The 23,988-nt window shown below is 40.3% G+C and overlaps 1 protein-coding gene across 1 annotated transcript in view; it reads right to left on the bottom strand.

Moving 5' to 3' along the window:
• CTNNBL1 (catenin beta like 1) overlaps positions 1 to 23,988 on the bottom strand; it is a 162,581-nt gene that overhangs the window by 97,853 nt on the left and 40,740 nt on the right. The window contains exons 4-5 of the mRNA XM_090286384.1: positions 15,701 to 15,840; positions 5,936 to 6,033 (exon numbers count right to left, since the gene is read on the bottom strand). Of these exons, the coding sequence (XP_090142510.1) occupies positions 5,936 to 6,033; positions 15,701 to 15,840 (238 nt within the window). The remainder of the gene's footprint in view (positions 1 to 5,935; positions 6,034 to 15,700; positions 15,841 to 23,988) is intronic.

Below are 23,988 nucleotides of genomic sequence, written 5' to 3'. Positions count from 1 at the left end.
TCCCTTCACACCCTATCACTTTAGTGAGGGGAAAAGAGAAAAAAGGAGAGAGAAGGAAATGATCTCCTCCAACCGACACGTCATAAGCACTGGTACACAAGGCCGCTACAGACACAATTCAAACTGAGCCTGAGGATGAAACAATGGCAAGAGATGGATCTTGAAATAAGGCCTCTTTACTCTTTCTCAGTGAGATTTAAGGGAAGCATTTGAACTGGGGGTGGGGTAATGTGTGGCTGAAAGTGACTAACTGGTAATACCTGAATCACAAATGAAGATTTCTTCCTAGGCTCTTCTTCATGCCCTGGTACAAGGACAATGTAAAACACTAGCTGCATATTTGAGGCAATATCGATGCCAAAATTGAAAGCACCCATAAATACAAGAGTTGTTTTCCCCTCTTATATGAAGGAGATAGGCAAGCCTGCTCTCCAATCTCACAGCTAGCAAAATCCTCTGCAATGTTTTCCTTAATTATTGGACAATTTGGGTACGTGAAAGAAAACAGAAAAATACCTTGGGTGGGGGCGATGAACCATGTCACAGTCTGTTTTTCCATAAATCGCCCTGATTGACATATGATTTCCCTGAATCCTAAAGCAGCAAACGCTGCAACTCCACTGAGTATCACAATGCTTGTCGGTTCTGCAAAGAGCTCCTCAAGGCTCAACTGCTTATTGCTGCCACACCTGCCTTATTTTCCCCCCTTTCCTTGATTCCTAGTTATGTTTCCCGTCTCTGCTCTCTGGAAAGCGGTGACAGTGGCAGTAAGCAACACATTCAAATCCCAGAACTGAATGGTTTTGGATAATGGGTGTCTGGTTAGAGGAAAATCTATTTTTTCTTGCCATGCAAATCTAACTTCTAACAGCTTTTTAAGCTTGCAAAGTATGAAACTTTATGTTTAGCTGGGTTAAATGAAATTTTAACTGACTGCAGGAGGGTCAAAGCAGTCAAAACACACTTAGCTCAGAAACCCTTGGAAAAATATTTATATTATGCATAGCTCTGGATATCGCCTAGTAAGAAACATAAATTAGCATCCTGTCTTACCTTCTCTAACCCTTTGGCTCTACCACCTTCATGCCTTTCTTTTTTGAAACTGTGACTAAGTCTGAAACTAAAAGCAAATCCTGATTAGGGATTAAAACATTAAAGGTTGCTCAGCCAGAGCAACCCTAGCCTTGGAAATCATGACTGTTTAAACCTGACATTTTTTGATAAATCACTGCTTATTTCTCATTGTTAGCAGGTCTTCCAAACAATATTCAGTAGGTCCTACTGAGATAAAGTTCAAGGGCATGATCAGACATCCTTTTCCACTTGACCAGCAAGAAAGGATACAAGAGAAGAGGAGAAAATAAAAAAGAGACAGACGAGGGGGTCTGAAGGAATCTTTTCCTATCTTGTACAATCTGTCAATAAGCTTTCTCAAGAATTCAACTGGCATTTTTCTACGTAGTAGGAGTTCTGGAAACTTCATATTTTAAAAACAATAATAATCCCCCACACTGACAACCACTGAATCTTGACCAAGCAGTAAGTTTTGAGTAAACATATAGCTATGGTCATAATGCAAAATTTATGCCTATGGCAACCTATCTAGCAATATTTTAGCCTCCACTCTTGCCCCCTAATCATTATCTACACAGCTGCCAAGGGTGGTCTCTCTTAAATGTCAGGCCTGACTATGCTATGACCCCCTTGCTTACGATCCTCCAATTACTCCCCTTCACACTGGCAATTCCACCTGAACTTACTACCAAGGCCCACAAAGCCCAGAGTGGTCTGGCCCTGACTGGGTGCTCTCCACTCATCCAGCTGTACTGGTCTTTTTTCTGTTCCTCAAATATGTCAAGTTCATCCCAGCCTTAAGTCCTTTATATTGGCCTATGTTGCCTTTGGTCATTCTGAATGTCTGGTTTCTTCTTGTCACTCAGAACTCAGGCCTTTCCCAACTACCTAATCCAATGTGATTTCCCAGTCACTCTGCATCACATCATTCTATTTTAATTCTCTATGTAACGAAATCGCTATCTGCTTCTTGTTTATTTACTATTTCTTCTGCACTAGAATATGAACTCCACAGAAGCAGACTTTGTCAGTCTTGCTCACTGCTATACACCCAGTTCCTAGAATCGAGAGTATACCAAGTACTCAATAAACACTTAGTGAATGAATGAACAAGCGAATTTTGCTTGAGAGCAAATACAGATGAAGTGAGGATGTTAACAGAAACAGAAAGGGACAAAAATGATAGGATCCAGAAATTTATATAAGTGCCCTTAGAGCAACTGAAAACCCGCCAACCTGAACAGCATAATGCATTGCCAAGCATCCCAAGCCAAATCAACGCAGGACGTCCAAGTTTAACGTTTAAGCAGGGTTAATTGAGAATAAGAATGGGTACGGAGGGCAGTCTCCAGCTCTCTACATCAAAGCCACTTTCATTAAACTCTTTAAAGCAAACGGTGGCTCCCAGCCACCCTGACCAGCTTCCCAGGCAAGCTATATTTCCATCTCCTCTGGTTGTGACCCTTCCGGCCACCTTCACATTAAAGCCTCCCCTACAGAGGTCAATACGTGCAGCTCTGCAGTCCTTCCTGACACTTCACCATCAGAAGCGACTGCTCCCTCCTCATTCCCACAGAGGCTTGAATCTCTCACAACCGTTCTCAATATTCTGCCTTAATATTGATCCTTTCTAAAAAACTAAACCTCTCTCTTCTCATGTCTTATTTAGGCCTACGACCTTCCAATGATTTTTTAAGCATTTTTTCAAAATGTTTTTTGAATATGTTGAAATGAAAAAATGTTTGTTGAACTCAACAAACATTCACAAACATTTCACTTTGTGGTAAACATTGATGTTCACTAAGTACTTAATATGTGCCTTTGTGAAGCTAATATTAGGCATAGTATCTTCATGAAGATAATGATCAACATTCATTGGGTGTTTACACTGTGCCAGACTCTGTTCTGAAAACTTATTCAATACTCCATTTAGTCCTCACTTCAACCTTGTGCAATAGGCATTACTACTGTTATCCCCATTTTACAGAAAAAGAAACTGAGTACAGAAAGGTTAGGTAACTTTCCCCAGGACACGCAGCTGGTAAGTGCCAGAGCCGCCACTCCCCTGACAGGGATCACAGCACAGGAAAGACAAACTTACAGATGTCTGTAAGCCAAACTGACAAGTGCCAGGATGTACAAAGTGCTAGGGGAACACAAATTCTGCTGAGATGATGAGTGTGAAAAAATCTCAGAAGGGAAGAGATAAGGTTTAAGTTAGGCTTTAAAGGATGAGCAGGGGTATTCCCGGTAGCCCAGAAGAAGCAAGGCTTATGGAGCTGAAGCAGATGTGAGCAAACACCCGGAATTGCCAAGCACATGGCAAGTTTTGGGATTAGCAAGTAGAAAAATGACTGTAATCTACTCACGACTCTCAAGAAGTCCAAAGTCTTTTTTAGAGCGGTATGCCAGAGAATTGCCATCAAAACAAATGCGCTTGCATTTACTACTCTTCAGAAAAGAGTCTATTTTCCAGGCTACCGAGCCAACTTGTTACAAAGCACAAACATTCACCCTTTGCATAAGTCATAGTGGTGGATGTGTATCAAACTTTAAACTCCAGAGATGCCTGAGAATGCCAGGACAGCATTCTCTCCCCACACATGTGCTCTTCTATTGCTTAGGACTTCCAACTGGGCAAAAGACCAAGGCAATAACTGCAAACTGCACACCACAATAAATTCTGCTACATGCCCTCTAGCCTCTGCTCATGCAATTTCAGGCCTCTGATATTGGCCCCAAATTAAAACTATAAAGACAACTCAACTCTTGTAATATGAGGATACTTATCAAACTTCTTCCTGAATGCAGCACAAGGATGGAAAAAAATAAATGGAAGACCACCCACTAGTTCTGCTCTCTAATATTTACTGATGGCTTCTGACTGGCTGCAGACAAGCAAATAATATATGGGTGTCTAGGAATGTTCAACTGTCTGTGATTCACACCAGTCCCACCAATATAAAGCTATAAAAGTGAAAATCTTTATATTTAAAAAAAAAAAAATCTAAACAAAACGAACAGAAAACCTTGTGTAGCAGCTATATAATGGCTCCCCAGTCTGAGAATGAACTATTTCTTTCCAAACAAATAAAATCTTCAAGATCCAGCATTTGTTGGTGGGCTTGGCAACACAGAACACAAAGGGGGCTTTTGTGTGAGTATGTTTCACAGGCAGCAGACAGGCTAGCTGTTCCTCTCTCGTCTCATCTATTCACACAGGCAAAGGATGGTAATTAAAATCAGCCCAGGGACCAAGTAAAAAGGCTCATTCAGGGCCAGTGTAATTAAACCTCTGCAAGGTAAGACTGCACAAATGACACTGAGGGGACACAGTGAAGGAGCAAGTGCCACAGCCTTCCTTCAGATGTTCCTCAAAACAAAAGGATGCCCCCACATCATCCTTTTCTTTCCGCACAGTGGATCAAAGTAAAAATAAAAATCCTGAATCCTACAAAAGTGGAAGTTTGCTCTAGGAGGAAAGAAAATAAAGGCAATAAACATTTTCATCATATTCAGTCACAAATGGCCCCGCTGGCCTCCAGCCTTGCTCTCTGTAAGAGTTTTTCATATCCAGTGGGTTCACAACCCCTTCATTCACACCAAATGCCAGCAGCAAGCATGGCACGTGGGAAATTTCTTGTGTCACGAACCTTGAGAGAGAAAGGGTGAGGAGGGCATGGGGAGTGTAGCAGTGGGATCTCAGAATCCCTTGGGACACCAGTCCTAGCCATTGTGATTCAGAAGGTCTTGGATGGGGCCAGAAGGTGGCCGAACGAGCACTCCAGGTGATTCTCGTACAAGTGGCTGCGGAGATCTATGATAAACTCTACAAACTGCATCAAAACAGTACTTACTTTCTTTACAGACAGAAAAAAACAGACAACAGAAAGGAAGAAAAATCAGCAGAGCCTTGAGGCGGGTGGTAGCTTGGTCAGTGGACAGAGCTCCGCGGGAAGTATCGGGGTTAAGAGGCTGGATTAGACACTGCTGCCACTGGCCAGCTGTGGTGCCTTTTCAGCCTTTGAGCCCTCTCTGATCACTGGTGAGGGAGGGAGCTGGTGCAGTCTCTAACCTCAGCTGTTACAGGGACTAGCTGAGTGACCCAGTGGAACCCTTCATCACTTTTGCATCTGGGGTTCCTTGTGTATAAAGTGAGATGACGAGACTATTGGTTTACCTCACATATAAACTCCCTTTGATTGGCTGCTGCCTGGAACAAGAGCTGAGGAAGGGTCTGAGGCCTTGCCAAGGCTCCACCAAAAAGAATACCAAAATCAACTGGCCCTGTCTTCCTCGGTCAGGGCTGCAACTCCAGCCTGCATGAGCTAGAAGGTTTGCTCTCATTTTTAACATTCTCCAAATCCCTGTCTGTAAAGTAAGTAACAATGATACTTGGCTTCACCAGCACTTGGAATTATAAAGGCCAGAAGAGAAAAGAAACAACTGTGAAAACTTTTTGTGAAAAGGTCAGTAGCAACACAGTTGAGTGTAGAGGGAAGGAGAACACAGGTTCAAATCCCAGCTGTGTGACAATGGGCAAGTGGCTTTGTCTCTCTGTGCCTCAGCTTCACAGCTATAAATTGGGATAACGCCAGTAATACCCATCTGCAACGATACGATGAGGATTACATAACGCGACACTTAATAAATGCGTGGCCTCTATAAGCTCTTCCCTAACATAGTTCCAAAGAAAAAAGTACCCACAGGTTGCATGTCTACTTTCCCACTCTCCTCACTCAGTCCAGCCTTGCCACAGAGCTCGACCTGATACCCAGCTGATGCCATTCACGAGACAGTGGCAGTGATGATGTCAGCACCTCACACAAGCCGCAAAATCCCGGAAGGACGTGCAACTTACCAGAGCATCGATGAGAACTTCAGCTCCCTCTTCACTCTCATGGAGGGTGTCTATATCTGTTAGCTCCTGAAGCAAATCAACCACAGCTATGGACACATGTGAAACACGTTAAGGGCATCACATACATACTGAAACCCTACTGACACTATATTAAAATACTTGGTTCCCTCCTGTTTCCTTGTCAATCATTTCATCACTATTTACCTTTAATGCACTCTGGTTTCATTAACATCTCTTCAACAAGGTTCTACTCCCAGAGGGCGTTTGATAAATATTGTTAACTGACTTAGTTTCTTTCCTTATGCTGCCTTCCTGGCAAATTATTCCATAGGTTCACTATATTTTTATAAATTTCAAAACTTCAAATATAATCACTCAGGAGATTGCTCTTCCAGTGAGAAATAAGATAACACCCTTAGCCTATCTCATAATTTAAATCATTGGAACTCAGTATAATCTTAACTACCTTGTACAGTTCACCTTCAAAGGCAGCAATGATTTCCAAGATGAGATGACGAGTACTCACCGAGGAGTTTTCAGAGACTGAGTCATGACAAAATAGATTTTAAATGTAGGGGGAAGGTCCTGGCTGGGTGGCTCAGTTGGTTGGAGCGTCATCCCATGCAGCAAAATAAGGTTGCAGGTTCGGTTCCTAGGTTGCAGGATCAATCCCCAGTCGGGGCTATACAGGAGGCAACCAATCAATATTTCTCTCTTACACTGATGTTTCCCTCTCTCTCCCTTCCTCTCTCTCTCTGAAATCAATAAACAGATCCTCGGGAGAGGATTTTTTTAAATGTAGAGGAAAAGATTTACACTGGACTCCCTTCCCCTCAAAGCACCACGCTGCTTTGGATATAAAAGAAACATAAACAATGAGAATTAAACACTGGAAAAAATAGAGTGAAAGATGGATATATAACTGAAAGAAAATAGGAAGCAGAGAAAAAAGAAGTGATGTTTAGAAACTGGAGAGAGAGAGAGAGAGACAGACACACACACACACACACACACACACACCCCTCCATGAACCTGCATTACTGAGTGCCTATGATGAATAATGCTCTGTGATAGCCACAAAGGCAAATCTATCCTTCATTCTGGGCCTCAGCTTCCTCACCGTAAAATAAGAACATCAGATAATCAGAGACATTTTAAAAAGTGTACGGCATGAGCAATTACTAACATGCAACAAATGAAGACTACAGAAACATAAACTGCAGATGTCCTGAAAGAGGAGCAGTCAGCTTGGACGGGGAAACCAAGAATGATTTGTTAGAAGAAGGTGGTGAGACACAAGCAACCATAAAGGTGAGGGCAGGGAGGCTAGAAAGCAAAACCACAGGAATCAAAACAGAAAGGTTGGAATGGACAAAGGTCTATAAAGAGAAGAAAGGGCAGAGGAGGGGAGAAAGAAAATTACAACTTTAACTATAAGAAATAATAGTATTCTGAAGGAATGACCTAACAGCTGTGCGCAGGCTGCACTACAGCACTGTGCGCACTGGGAATGGGCAAATGGAAGGCGGGATGAGCAGGCAGTTGGTGCTGGGGGCAGGTGTAGGGGGCGGGCAGGGAGCCGGGCCTGAAGGAGGAAGATCTTCAGTACACGGAAGAGTCCAAAAGTGAGACAAGCCTCAAAATCAGGGCAGTTTCACTAGAACTGAAAAGAAAAAAAAATAGAAGGAAAGATACAGGACATATTAACAAGAATGATCGAACTTTCTGTCAACTGATATTCCAGGTATTTCATGAACATCTTTTGCTGAAATAAAAATTATTTGAAGGTTCATTTTATTCATCTATAACTGAGAAGCTGACCATCATGAATAAGTAATTAAGCTTCCCATGTCATATTCTTTCACTCTTTAAAGTCGTATTTGCCCAAAACATAGGAGTTAACTTAATGTGTACAAAGAACTTAAAGTCTTTGGACAAAACTCCTTCATGCTTATAACCTTTATTAACAAAATAACCAGAAAACTTGTTGACACACACAAAAACGTGTCATACTTGACACTTGAAATATAGTGAGCCAAAATACATCAATTGTTTGAATTCATTAAAAAAACAAAGACAGGCTACCAAACTAGCCCCTCGCAACCCTACCAGTAGGAACTAGTGGCTCTCTCTGCCTAAGGCCTGCAGCAGTCACTGTCACAATAACCACCGTTTTTAAGTCATGATTATGCCAAGCCCTGTGCAACTCAATTCTCACAACGACTTAAATGTGACCAGCGTTTCACACATAAGAAAGCCAAAGCTCTGAGTGGTTAAGTAACTTACCTAAAGGTCACTGCACCTGTAAGGAAAAATGTTAGGCCCATTCGATTCTAAAAACAATGCTTTCGCCACTAAGCTTCATATTAATGCACCGGGGAATGTAGATCAGGCTTAAATAGGGCTAGAATCAAGTAGATTCTAGCTTTTGACCCTGCTGTAATCACAAAGAACTGTCATGTATTTCCACTGTAAATTATTCAAGCCCCAGGAAAAAGAATAAAATGCAGACAATGCCCCTTCATTCTCCTAGCACATTTATTCTCTTGAAAAGTTCTTACATATGAGACCTTATTATCTACTCACATGCTTATTTACTATGCTTGACATTTCATCTACCCTTCTACCCATCCATCCATCCTCCCATTCATCCATCCATCCATCCACTATAGAGCCAGATGTCTATAGGACAAGGATGTGGATCGGGCATGCAATAAGTACTATCATTACATCCTTCGAATAACACCATGCATGACTAAGTATTTATTAACTAGTATGTGATTATTAATTAAACAATAGCCAAGAGACAGGTGAGATATATGTATATTAAAGAACAACAGACGAAGAATCAGAGCACACTCAATGGCAGGGGTCCTATCATACTCATCTTTGCTTCATATCTTTAGTGAACTGATCTATCCCACAATTACCACTAGCCATGGAATATTGCTAAAGCCCCTTCATTTCCTTAACAGCTTAGTTTCCTCATTTGTAAAATGGTGGTAATTATCTCTGCCCAGACTCGTCGTCGGCAGCCGTCCGTCTCGAGAGACGATGGTGTGTAGCCTCTTAAGAGTCTATCTGCACCACCGAGAATGGCTGTGCAGTCCGACTCGGGAGTGACATGGTATCTGTCTCCTCCCGTGTTGAATTGACATCTTGCGATGACGCTGAAGCTACAGAGCCTGGGCAGGGTAATATGGAGGGTCTGCTGTTGCCCGTGCAGCAGACCCCCCCTCTCTTCGCAGCTGAAGGGTCCAAGGGAAAGACGGAGTCGATACAGCTTGGTTTCAGGTGCGCCGCAGGAGTTGCCGGTGTTGACTACAACGTCAAACCGCCTTAGGGACTCCGGCTCCGGATTTTCTGTCGGGGTTTACTCCCCTAGCCTTTCCCCTGAAGAGGTATGCCGCAAGGCAGCGGAGGTTTTTTGAAGTCAGAGTTTTCCTTCTCTGATGTACCCTGACTGGAAGATCGAACCAGCGACACTTAGCTCGCAGGCCGACGCTCAATCCACTGAGCTAAACCAGCCAGGGCTACCTCACTGAGTAATAAATAAATAAGGTCGTGTATGTCGAGGTTGAATAAGGTCATGTAAGTTGAAGTACTGAGAAAATATGAAAAGCGCTATAATAAAGGCTGTTAGTCAAGCCTTCCCACAATGGCCAAAGTCTTCACTGGTGCCTTCATTTTTCCTAAAGCCTCTAAAATCTGATTTTTAGCTAACAACAGCATGGTCCCCCCTTTCTGGATAATTTAGGGGTAGAAGATCTAATTTTACATTTCTGCTATGCTGCAGATATTCAGCTTAATCAAGTCCTTCTTCAGCCTCTAGAGTCTTATGGGCCAGTTACCATATTTTTCTTTGATTAGTCTTCAACCATGCTCACAAATATGTCACATTAAACCTAGGAACGTCTTTTAAAAAAGAAAAAATAATTACAGTGGTTGTGGTTTTATATAGGAATAGGATAAATGTCTAACTTTTACCAAGCAAAGTCTTCTTTGTCATGTTCCAGTGTATATCTCCTTGTCTACTCTCCTGTCTCAGTTAAGAAGTCAAATAAGAAATCAGTTACCAGCTACCGGATCCGGTAAACATCGCCTCAATCCTACCACTGACTTTACATAAATTCCCAACTTTCACCAAAGAGCATTTAGCAAGGCAGTAACTGTAATAATGAGTCCATAACTGTTATAATCAATTCCTGGATAATATAATATGAGCCAGAAGACAGAGGTCATTTGAAGACTAGAAAGAGGAATAAGAGTTGAAACTAAAGATAGATAGATAGATGAACTCTCAATCCTGATGAGAAAATTCAGCACAGTCTGCCACCCATCCAGCATTTCTTCACAAGCAGACTCTGAGCATGGGTGATAGGTTTTTCCACTGTAGTTACAATTTCATTTCACAAGGTAAAAGGCTCTCTGGTCCAAGCATAATAGAAAAACAGAGAGCCTGTCTCCCTGTGAATTACCAAAACACAGTTTTTGATAGCCTATTTTGTCATGTCGAGTAGAAAGGCCACCCCACTCACTCCCTCTGTACCTGTCCACTACTGGGGCAATAAGCTAGTATAATAAGAAGTGAAGCTAAAAAACCAGCAGGGCACAAAGCGGTCCTTAACACAATGGCTCTTGGAAAATGAAAGATGTCTACATCTATTTTTTGGCTCTAGATATTTGTTTTTTGGGCCTGATCCCATGTAGAGCCCTGGTACAGAAGCTGAACATTAATCTTATTAATCTCCACTGAGATGTGTCCATAAGGAATTTTTTTTTTCTTTTTAAGATAAAGAGGAACAAGATATAGTAAAGCAGGTGGCTTTATTTTTTAAAGTCATTTTTAAAAGGCTTCCTCAAGATAAATGAACCAGTATAAATTCAGAATACATACTGATTTAATGGAACAAATGGGGGGCTTTCTAAAAAATCTTTTTTCTTTTATTCATAGAATAGGATAGTGATTAGATATAGCTCAATTAATGCAGATGAATTTCGAAACACAGATAAAATGGTCTTTTTCTCCCTTTGAAACATCTGGCAGAGTTACCCAGAATGAACCTAGACTCTTAATTTTATACCAATCCTACATCAAATTAGAATGAGGGAGAAAATATACTCATTTAGCATTTATTAAGTACCTAGTAAATGCTAGTGGGCACTATTATGCCACAGGGAAATGTCCAAAGCAGGCTACAACCACCCTGCTTTGGGACATAGAATTCACCTAAAACTCATAAATGAAATAAAAATTACACTAAGAGGTCCTTTTTCTAGACTGCCACTTTGGCACTTTTTACCTAATGTGACTTTCTTCAGAGCATGTTTAAATGGCTCAAAAAAAGGGGGCGGGGGGGGTTCCTTTTTCAGTACAGATTATTTGGGAAGTTACACTAACAATGAGAAAAAGAAGTAAATTCTTTTCAATCTAATTTTGATTCTGAATACATCAAGATGAGACTAGCTCCTAGCAAAACAGCAGCTCGAGATGCAGAAGCCTCGTTAGAGAGCATTACAGGAAAGCACTGGAGCCTTCGCCAGCTCCCTCCCAGTCCAATTAGAAGAAAGCTCTTAGGAGGCACAAACTTTCCCAGCCCTATTCCTGCTCATTAACATTGGGGCTCTAGCACAAGGCACCCCTGACTACTGTAACCACCCTCTGGGATAACACGGTGTGCCCAGTCTGTTACCCTTTAGCATTCTCAGACCCAAACTGCTCAAGTTCAACTGATCCCTGCTAGTATAAAAAAACTCTGTCTGCTCCTTATTTTCCAATTCCCATAGTAATTTTTCACAAAATCCAACAGGACAACTTTGCAAGTCCTATGGGCTTTCTAGAGTCTGAGAAAACTAAGCAATAATTTAGAAAAGAATTCCAGACACAACAGAGCTGTCCCATCAGCACCAATGATCTACTTGGTACTAACAAATTTCTCCCTTCCTGCATATTAGTATGCAACCCACTGTATTGATGCCTTAAATAAGTTAACACTTACGATGAGACCTCTGCATCACTAATGGATGGAGAGAAAGTAGGCTTTGAATAAACTGGGTTTCAATTACTGGATATTTTAAATTAAAGAATAGGGCATTAGCTGGGAATCAGTAGTTGTGATTTTTTTTTAATGGGCCTGATATCCAATAAGTGTGTAGTGACTACATGAGCAGCCAGTAAGTGTGTCAGCTTCCAGTAAGTGAGGAATGGCGATCTCCATTGCCAAGGTAGAGACTGTGCAAATAAACTTGAAAAGCACTCTAATCTCCACATCTGTCAAAAGCTTGCCCATCTCCAATATTCAATTCCCTAATTACCCCCAAGCCAGAGATGACCCACACCTTCTCAGAACTCCAACGGCATTTCCTGAGCATAATACTCCAAGGGCGCTTACCACCACACACAGTCACCTGAATATTTTTGCTATTAACTGGAGTTACTGTTTCTTGTTTCCCTAATAGAACCCAGGAGAGCTAATCATGCCAAGGAAGAACCCGGTAAATGTCATGATCTACCACAAGAACTTTAGAAAGGATTCCACTGACTTGTCACTCAAATTGAGAACAAAGCAAATGACATACAAAAATAGAATACTTATGAATTTGGTACCTTGGAGATTTCTTTTTCTTTTTTTTTTTTTTGGTGGTGGTGGTGGTGGTGGTAGCAGAAGGAATACTCAGTAACCATCTGGGGTTTTATCTTCTTGTTCTTTCAGGCAAATTTAGTCAATCTGACTTAAACCAGGCCACAAAAAAACTGTTTAACAATACCTTAGGAAAATATCTTCAAATGTAGCTTTGGGGGGTTTTTTCCATGCAGAAACATTCCAAAAGGCTCACCAAAAAAGGGGGGCTCTAAACATGTTTAAATGATTTACTTTAAAGGAAAAATTATTTTAAAAAGCTGTATTTCTAAAAGGCACCAGCTGTTGGACCCCACCCTGCGCTCTCTCCTAATGCATTCAGTGACTCTTCAATACTGTGTGAGGGGTGTGCCGCCCCTCCCCACACCCCAGAGGTGCTCTTCACAGACCAGAACTCCACTCTGCAGCCAGCTGATGGCTGGGCTCCCGCCTCTCAGGGGGGAAACACGGCACAGAAGAGCTGACAAGCCCTCACCAGCAGCAGTGATGCAGAGCACCGGAATAAACTCTGAAGCTGCTTCTCACGGTTGAAAGGACAAGGCACAAGCTGTTTTCTCACATCCGCTGCCTCTTAAGGTTACAACAAACCAGCCTCTGATCCAATTAAAATCCCTATAGTTTATGTTTTCTCAGAGAAGGACAAAGCAAAGATGACCTGTGCTTGCAGGGAACATAACCAACCATGTATATGGTCTTGGCTCATAAATAAAGTTAAAAAAGATTAAAAATTTAAATCATGACAGCCACAAAACTGTTTATTCGTGGTAAGGTGTTTCAGGCAGTTACAGCCGTGCAACAGTCAATTGTTAAACAACTGCTTCCTGAAGAAAAATGTCCATTATGGATCACAGATAAGCCAAGAAACACAGTGCAACGCTGCAGAGAGATCAACACGCCAACTGAAAGAGGCTTCCTTAGGTGCAAGTCAAGAGGGCTATCCTTTATTGAAACCACTTTCAAGAAAAATGATATTTTGAGGAGGATGACATTTACCCTAATTGCTGCATCTAATTAAAATTAGGTAATTAAAAATTTTTCAAATGAACTTTAAATCTGATGTAGGACATAATTAAAAATCAGATTAAAAAAATATATCGTTCGGGCACTACAGGGAAGGTTGGCGTACAAGAGGGGAAGAAACAGTTCAGCACTCAGAAAACAGGAGGGAATGCCAGTCTGTCCAAGTTATTAAGGGGGGCACGCGTTTTTCCTTTTTAAAGACCAGGACTTAACTTGCAACAGCTGTGCCCTTGCTTCTCCCAAGCAGCACTTCCTGTGTCAGTCTTCCCCCCAGCAGGAACCAGGCTTGTGAGTCAGCAAAGTGTCAATATCTTCGGAGAGCTACCACTATGATCTTGAGTTAGCAGGAAGAGACAAAGAGAATGAGAGCTGTACTGACAGAAACAAAAACAAGTGATTTCTGTGTTAATACACAAGGTAATGAATGAATGACTGCAACTCTGTCGGGGAGGTAGTAAATCCTGCAGGGAAGACTCAAGGTGCACTAGAAAAAAACAATGAACTGGAAATCAGGAGTCTGGAGTGCCAGCCTCAACCTCAACAGTTAAGTGTCCAACATCAGGACCTCAGACTTGTCACTAAATAAATAAAAAATAAATAGGCATTGGGCTAAGTCATCTCTCAGGTCTGCCCAGATTCTGAAAATCTACCATTCTGTGTAGGTGAATTGAAATGTGAAGTCACAACTAGAATTCTCAGTTTCTAACTCTGTAAGGAGCAGTATGCACCTTGAATATAAGTAATCATATGCAGATACCCAATGTACATGCTTACTGACTGATACTGCTTGAGCATCCAGTATAGCCTAGGGTTCTTCAGGGTCTAACAAAGCGCCTGGTCTATAATAAGCACTCAAAACATGTCTACTAAATGAATTCGTAAGACCCTGTACTGAGCTCACCCAGAAAGAAACAAGCTAATTGACTAGGGTTCTTATAGAACCCAGAACTCTGCAGTGAACCCTGGGGATCACTCATCAATCTAGGGACTGACACAGTGATTCTTAATACCGTCTAACATTACATGAAATATCAGAAATGGCTTAAGATCACCCTTCAAGAACTTATTAAAATTATTCACTAATTTATTTCTAAGAGGCAGGAAAGAACCTAGTCAAACATGCTCTCAGGAGAGAGATTACCAGAAAGATGAAAATAACATGAAGCAGCAGCAGGTTCCCCATGAATATCACTCAAGCAGACTAACTACACTTGTCTCTTACCTTAGGAAATCTGGATTCTAACAGAACAACTACTAGAAGGAAATTTCCTTTCATGAACACAAGCATATCAAAAACCTTTTGCACTAAAGCAGTTGCACTTGAGATAGCAAAAACAAAGTATAAAATGGTTTTCAAACTCATGATTCAGATTCAGTTAAAAAGTAACATTTACTAAGTGCCTACTATGTATCAGAAACTGCTTAGCACTTACATGATCTTTAATCCTCAATAACACTGAAAGGCAAGTTATTAACTCTATTTTTACAGATGAGAACACTAAGGGCTTAGAGGAGCACCAAATTTCACACACACACACACACACACACACAAATGAAACTAAGAGTCAAATTTAAATTGTCCGTTTAGGTCTAATGCTAATTCAATAAATACTAAATGTTTTTGTGCGCTTAACTTTTCTTGAAGGAATTGGAAATATAATCGTGAACAAAAGATAAAACTCCCTATCTTCCTGGACATTCCAATGTGCTTTCCATTACAGTTCACCACATATTCTAGTCTCAACTCCACTAGGGCATCTGCTAACAGAATGATGTCTAGACCAAAAATTCAAATCCTCTCTGATCTTGCTTATTGGCCTTCAAATCAAGATCCGGAAAAATTAATGTTGTTAATGTATGAACAGATACATCATCATGAATTCTAGTACTGATAAGAGCAAATAGGACAATGAAGGACTGCCCAATATTTACTCATATAAACCAGATTTTCAAACGAGTAAAGAGCAGTGTGTGTTTCAAGAAGGGATATAATTAGAATGGAAAGAGAATAGCAGACATGACAGCAGAGGCAGACAGAAGAAGACAGTAAACAGCATTCTCTACCATGTCAGCGTTCCTACTGAGCACAGGTCTAAAAGGATATCTGTATTATCATGTCCAAGCAACCCGAGAAGAGACTGAACAGCATTCAACTCCACCAGAAGGTGATACAGGTCTGGCATGGTGGCTACCACGTGCATCTCCTGAATGATGTCATTTAGGTCCAGCTCGGATTCCATAAACCTAGGAGGGGAAAACAAGACAGCATCATTCACTGAAAGGAAAGTACTATCAGCACTGAGGAGCAAACAGCAACAGAATCCAGACAGAGAGACAATCTGTCAGTGTCTACATCAGACCAACCAAGAAGGACGCTCATCCAAACATCATACTGTCACATAATTTCCTTGGGAAATCGATTTTCTCATTACAAAAATCAATCTTGGATTCAGATCTCATTACAGGGTTCCCCTTTCTCTTGCAGTCACAGGTTGCCTTTTAGAGGCTCCCAAAGCATTTTGCAATGTTAAGTGACCTGCCCACCAGTTCTGTGGATTAGCTAACATTACCCCTTGGTGTGGCAATTCTGTTGCCTACACATAGTTACCCTACTAATCCAAAAAAGGGTTTCTCTCACTTGCCACTTCAGATCAAGGGCCAATTACTTCCCGCTGATTAAGAGGTAGAACCCAAAGCAAAGCAAACCTACTGTCTGGCATACCACAGTCAGCACCATAATCACCACCAGACTTCATATAGCATGATATTTGACTCACATTTCCACACCTGAACCTTTCAACAGACCCACACCTTGGCACTTAGAACACGACTGCTCTGTACTCACCTCCGCATGCCCTCCCCCAGTCTTTGACACATAAGAAATACCCACTAAGCCTTTGATGACCAAGAAAGGAAAGTGTGTTCTGAGAAGGAAATAAGCTAATCCATGTAAAGCAACTGAATAATACCCAACTGAAAGTGGCAGAGGAATCAGGGCTTAAACAGACTCAAACCAGGCTGCCTGGATAAGCACTTAGCTTCTTTAAGCCTTCGGTTTCTTCATCTGTAAATGAAATAATAAATGTACGTATCTCATAGGGATACTATAAGGAGTAAATTAATAAATAGATATGCCTGGCAAACAAAAAATACTTTATGCTTGCTCTCATTCCTCCTCCTCCTCCTCCACCCTCATCCTCCTTCTTTTACTACTATTGTTATTATTATGTCTATCTTCCCTGCCAGAGTGTAAACTTCTTAAAGACAGGAATTATATATTTTGTCTCTATAGATCTACAGATGCCTGATTAATTGAATTAAGGCTATAAAGAAAAGGAACATAAGTAGAGACTCTTTAAGTCATAAAGTACTTATCAACTTCCAGATTTGCTAGGCAAATACCAACTCTTCAGAAATCTGGATTCTCTAAGGAACAAAATCTGGAGACTACAACTCTTTAAAATACGTCCATATTTTAGACAATATCCCTAACCATTGTTTTTCCCCATTACTATTTTAAATCATAACAATTATATATATATTTCTGATTATAAAATACAACTTAAGTAAAAGACTGGGGGACGGGGGGAAGGCAAGCCCTCAAAAGGTAAAGAGAAATCATCCATTAGCTTATTAACCAGAAAAAACCATTGATAATAATCTGGTGTGTTTAAATCATCTTTCTCAACTCATACTCTTCCCCTTCCCGCCAAAGAAGCAGCCTACATAGTAGAGTTCTATATTCAATTTTTGCTATCATAAACTTGGTTGAACAATTCCCCTTATCGTTAAACATTTTTCTACAACAGGAAAAGCCAGTACCGAGCACTCCTGTCAGTCTTTCTTCTCCCATGGCAAAATCCCTCACTGAGCACAGCAGTCTTCCCTGCTGAGCCCAGATGTGGCTTCAGAATCCTTCTCCACATAGTGTTCCAAAAAGAGACCACCCGTCAACGACAGAGCAGGTGTAGGAGATTAAGCCTATCTGAAACTCCTCCTCTAAGTAATACATTTTTAAAAGCTACATGGTATTCCCTTATGGATAATTTATTTTATCAATCACCCTTTGTCAGACATTCAGATGGTCTCTAATTTTTTTCCTGATAACAGGTGACACTACGATGCATGGATTTATAATTATTGTGTTAGGATAAATTCCCAGGAAGGAAAGTGACAAGTCAAAGAGTACGCATAATTTAGCAGGTTTTGATATATTCTGCCAGAAAGGCATCAATAGCGTATAAAGGTCCTGTTTCCTTCACCCTCTTCAAAAACAGTTTTTAAAATGTATCTATTTAAAATCTCCTCCAATTTGAGATAGGAAATTTAACTTATTTTCTACTTTACATACTTTTTCTGATATTAAGATGGTTAAAATTTTATTAATGCTTATTAGCTATTTGCATTCCTTCTTTGCCAGTTTTATATCAGGATGCTCATCTCACTTGTTGATTTATAAGTATTCTATATATTAAGGAAATTAATTTTTCTCATAAGCTGCAAAAATAAATAAACCAGAGAAAAATATTTGCTCTTTAATTAGTACACTATGCTTTCTTTTTCTTAAATATATTTTATTGATTATGCTCTTACAGTTGTCTTAATTTTTCCCATTTTGCCTCCCTCCACCCAGTATACACCCCCCTCCCTCCAGCAATTCACCCCTTAGTTCAAGTCCATGGGTCATGCATTTAAGTTCTAGTCTTCTTCATTTCCTATACTATTCTTAACATCCCCATCTATTTTATACCTACCAATTATGCTTCTTAATCCCTTCACCTTTTCCTCTTTCTCCCCCTTCCGTCTCCCATCTGATAACCCTTCAAATGACCTCTATTATTATTATTCTGTTCCTGTTCTGGTTGTTTGCTTAGTTTGTTTTTTTAGTTTTAGTTGTTGATAGTTGTGAATTTGTTGCTCTTTTAATCATAGTTTTGATCATTTTCTTAAATAATTCCCTTTAACATTTCATATAATAATGGCTTGGTGGTGATGAACTTCTTTAGCTTTACCTTGTCTGGGAAGCACTTCATCTGCCCTTCCGTTCTAAATGATAGCTTTGCTGGACAGAGTAATCTTGGTTATAGGTCCTTGCTTTTCATCACTTTGAATACTTCTTGCCAGTCCCTTTTTGCCTGCAAAGTTTCTTTTGAGAAATCAGCTGACAGTCTTATGGGAACTCCTTTGTGTAGGTAACTCTCTTATTTTATCTTGTTGATTTTAAGATTCTCTATCTTTAACCTTTGGCATTCCAATTATGATATGTCTTGGTGTGGTCCTCTTTGGGTCCAGCTTGTTTGGGATTCTCTGTGCGTCCTACGCCAGATTAGAGAAGTTTTCTTTCATTGTTTTTTCAAATAAGTTTTCAATTTCTTGCTCTTCCTCTTCTCCTTCTGGCAACCCTATGACTCCGACGTTGGCACTTCTGGAGATGTCCCAGAGTCTTCTTACACTTTCCTCATTTTTTGGAATTCTTGTTTATTCTTTGTTCTGGTTGAATGTTTATTTCTTCCTTATGTTCCAGTTCATTGACTTCAACCCTGGCTTCCTTCCCTTCACTATTAGTTCCCTGTATATTTTTCTTTTTTTCACGTAGTATAGCCTTCATTTCTCCACTTAGCATTTGCTGTACTCAATGAGTTATGAGCATCCTTATCACTAGTGTTTTGAACTCTGCATCTGATAGGTTGGCTAGCTCCATTTCATTTAGTTCTTTTTCTGGGGTTTTGTTCTGTTCTTTCATTTGGGCCATATTTCGTTGTCTCCTCATTCAGCAGCCTCCCTGTGTTTGTTTCTGTGTATTAGGTAGAGCTGCTTTGACTCCCTATCTTAGTAAAGGCATCTGTAAATTGTGTGGGGCAGAGCCTTTGGTAATCACCAGAGATGGGCAACCTGCTTCACCACTTAGTGGCTCTAGTGGTGGGAGAGGGCTCAAAGAGGGGACAATGGAGGTTGTCCTGACTTCTGGAGGTTTGTCCAGCACTCGCCCAATTTCCAGTCACTTCACTCACTTCCCATATGTGACTTGTGCCCTTCTAGCTGTTGCCCTGGTGGTGAATGCCAGAGCGGGTGGGTTTGTGTACATTCTAAGTCCATGCAGGCCCTTTAAACCAACTCTTGAATATACAGCAGTTTCTTCTGCCACCCCAACTCCCACTGGTTTTTATAGCCAGAGGTTATAGGGTTTTACCTTCTTGGTGCTGGAACCCTGGGCTGCGCAGTCTGGCCTCATTTGCTCCCAAGGTATTCCTCCCAATTTTTATCCCCGACACGTGAATGTTGGAACATAAGTTCCACCACTGCCACCACCTCTCTATGCCACACTGCACCTCTGCACCTCTCCTCCCATTTCCACAACTCTGCCCCTCCTACCCGTTTGGATGAATATGGTTTCTTTGAATCCCTGGTTGTCAGACTTCCATAGTGCTCAATTTTATGATGGTTCTGATTGTTATTTGTTTTGAGAAATAGTTATAATTCTCTCTGTGGTTGCGCATGTCTACCTACGCCTCCAGCTTGACCAGAAGTCCACTATGTTTTCTGATATAAAGGTTTTTACATGTGTCCTGAGCAAAGTTTTTTTCTATGTTAAGATCAGATATATTTATTTTATGGTATATTTTTATGTACATTTATGTTTACATTTTTTAAAATTAATTAATTTATTTGTTTGCTTGTTTTTATTTTATTTTATTTTTTAGAGAGAGGGGAAAGGAGAAAGAGAGGGAGAGAAACAACACTGTGTGGTTGCCTCTCACTCGCGCCCCCAACTGGGGACCTGACATGCAACCTAGTAACGTGCCCTGACTGGGAATCGAACCAGTGACACTTGGCTCGCAGGTCAACGTTCAATCCACTGAGCCACAGCAGCCAGGCTATGTTTACATATTTAAATATTTAGGAGTAAATAAATCTGAAATTTATTTTAGCACACAATAAAGGACAAAGATCTAACTTTATTTTCTGCAAACACTTGACCAATTGCACCATACCTCTATCATACACTAAATTTTAAAGTGTGCTCTAATCTGTTTATGGGCTTTTTATTCCACTCGATTGATTTGTCTGCAAATTATTGAGCCAAGATCACACTTCTATATTGTCACAATATATTTTATGTCTGTTATTGCAAAATACTTCCTTGCTAGTCTTCTTTCTCAATGCTTCCTTGTCTATTCTCACCTTCTTATGATTCCAAGTATATTTCAAAATTACTTTTGTCAAGATTGCCCCCCTCTAACCACACCACTTTTTTTAAGGATCCTTTCACTGTACTTATGAATAGACCACCTTTTTAAAAAGATTATTCTCATCACCTAAAGTGTGGAAGCCAAATCAGAAGAATCATGACTTGGAAGGGCTGGTGCAGAATTCAGATATGCAATGGGTTAGTAGGTTTGTATAATTGCTGAACCTAAAAGACTCAGCAAACCTCTAAGGCTTATTTGCCTTAAATGGGTGCCTTAAAAAATCTGATCTCTGAAGAATAACTTGACAAAAGATTTTTACAGCTCACCAGGAAGAACTGGCAAGGGAGACTAGACACTAAATAGTAATAAACAAAATCATGTTGAGTACAAGGAAAAGATTTGGGGACTTGAATGAGAATGAACGAATGAATGAATGAATGAGAGTCCAGAGAGAAGCCTCTGGTGGTATCCTACAGGGCTCCATCCTTGGGCCTGTTTAGATCAAATATATTATTTAATTGTTATTTTTTTTAATCAATAACTTGAGTGAAGGCATATAAAAGACAAACTTAACCAATGTCAAAGAACACAAAGCTTACAGAGGAAGTGAACACAGCAGCTGACACAATCAATTCAAAAAGTTCCTGATAGGCAGTGATGGTCCATATATAACAGGAGAAAATTATCTAGGATCCACAGAGCAGCCTTGAGCCAAAAAATCAAGTACAAATGCATGGGGTGGGAAAGATACAGTTTAAGAAGAGCATGTGTGTAGAAAGAACTTAATGGTTTTAGTCAACTGTAACCACAGTGCAAATCAGACCGTGAGATAGCTCTTCCAGGACAGACTACTCATTCATCTCTGGACACCCAGCAGTGGGCACACTCCCCGGTCCACAGTTCAGCAGACACCGGCCAAATGAAGGAGCAGAGGCAAGTGCTGCCACAAGTGCTGCTGTGGTGTCAGGCTACTTAGAAGGCAATACGGAGTTATCATTCTGATCAGAGGACCCTAAAGATCTATAACATCTGTTCTGGAAACTGCACTTTAGGAGGGATATAGAAACTAATTTGGGGAAGCACCCAAGAGTATAAGGAGTCTAGATATTCTCTCATGTGAGAATTTGTTGAAATTTTTCATTCTAAGTTGAAATCTTAAAGAGTCAGAACTGCTAAATGAAGAAAAGATATGAAAAGTTAGATATTTGTCACTGGGGATAATTAATAAAGGGTGATTTAATAAAAAATCAATAATTAGAAGGGAGAACGGACTGTAACTTTCAGTCACTTCCAACTTTGAAATCTTTCTAAATATACAGTCATAGCCCAATGCTTTTAAATTTAGAAAGGCAGAAAATTATCAAAATAAAAAAAAACAAGCAGAAACTCAACTGTGAGGAGGAAAACATAGAAGTACCATTGGAGTCCAGTGTTACACTGAGTAACAAGATATAATCGAAAAGGCCTGGACTTGGGAATGAAACAGACCTGGGTCACCCTCCCAGCCACACTGTTTACTGGCTGTGTAACCATGAGCAGTATGTCAACTATTTATTGGACACACGTTAGGTGCCAGTCATTGTGTTAGGTACTAAGGATATAGCAAATAACAAAATAATCTCAGCTGCTGTTGTCATGGAGCCCCTAGCCTAGCACAAATATAAACAATCAATTACATACAATTAATTGTAAGGATCCAGTGTTGTCCAAGGGATGCCATTGCAACACAGATCATGGGGCACCACCCTGGTTGAGGGAGACAGAGAATAGCAACTAATCTATCTCTAAACCTCAGCATCCTTAGTTTTCCTAGTGAATTACAGTGAGAATTCAGAGATAATAAATATGAAGTGCCTAACGACAGTTGGCACGTAATAGGTACTCAACAAATCTAGGTACCCTCAAGTTTGCTATGCTTAACGAAGAAATTTTTCTTCTCTTTTTGTCAACAAAGTACAAGCCTACTCATTTAAAAACACACTACAACATTTGTAGAGGGCAGTCTAGGGAGCAAGCATACACCATCAGTAATGGATGACTCACAGCTGGGGGAATAGATCAAGTTAGAGGCCAATGGAAAAGCAATAGAGCAACCTATTAAAACAGTAACACAGGCTGAGATGAGGTCACTGATTCCATCTGGTATGACAGAGAATATTCTGCTAGCCTGTCCATGTGCATTTGCTTCAGATCAGCAGGATGTTCTCTTTCAACCATAAGAGTGAATATTACCAGCAAGTTCAAACATACCAGAAAAGCAACAGAAACTGATGAGTTTTCCTACAAACACAAAACCAACAATTAATGCATAGAGAACATGATGCTTCTTCCATCCAACTAAATCAGCAGTTCTCAAAGTGTGGTCCTGGAACCCCAGGGTAGGGGGTAGGGGTAGGAGGTGTTTGGAGATCCTTTTGGGGTCTACAAAAATCAAAACTATTTTGATAATAATTCCAAAGTATTACAAGCATAGCTTGTTTTATTGAGCTTTACTTTATTGCGCTTCACAGATAATGCATTTTACTAAAAATTAAAGGTTGTAGTAACCCTGTGCAAGCAAGTCAATTGGCACCATTTTTTCCAACAGCATTTTTGTTCACATTGTATCTCCGTCACATTTTGGTAATTCTTGCAATATTTCAAACATTGTTATTATTATACATGTAATATGGTGATCTTTGATGTTACTAGGACAAGATCCTCCACCAGCAAAAAGATTATAACTTGCTTAAAGGCTCAGATGAGTGTTAGCATCTTTTAGCAATAAAGTACTTTTAGATTAAGGTATCTACATTGTTTTTTAGACATAACACTACTACATACTCAGTAGACTATAGTACAGTGTAAATATAACTTTCATATGCACTGGGAAACCAAAATATTCATGTGACTCACTCTACTGTGATATTTACTTTACTCCAGTGGTCTGGAACTAAACCCGTGACATCTCTGAGGTCTGTCTGTATTGCCTTTTCCACTCTCATTCTCTCAGGAGTGAACACTGAAATTTTCCACAGGAATATGATGACATCACTGCCCTGATGGCTAATAAAATGTGTGCTTGTATATTCTAGAATTTTCTAAGATAAGCACTCTGGGGTGCAGTCATAACTTAAAGGAATACAAAGGGGTCCCGATATTTAAAAGTTTGATAACCTCTAAACTAAATAATTTTGCCGCTGCAAAAATGACTTACTAGGGA

Source organism: Furipterus horrens, unplaced genomic scaffold (assembly GCF_987537825.1).
Source record: "Furipterus horrens unplaced genomic scaffold, mFurHor1.1.pri manual_scaffold_8, whole genome shotgun sequence".
In the NCBI taxonomy this organism is placed as follows: Eukaryota; Metazoa; Chordata; class Mammalia; order Chiroptera; family Furipteridae; genus Furipterus; species Furipterus horrens.
This window is presented reverse-complemented; position numbering and strand designations above follow the sequence as displayed.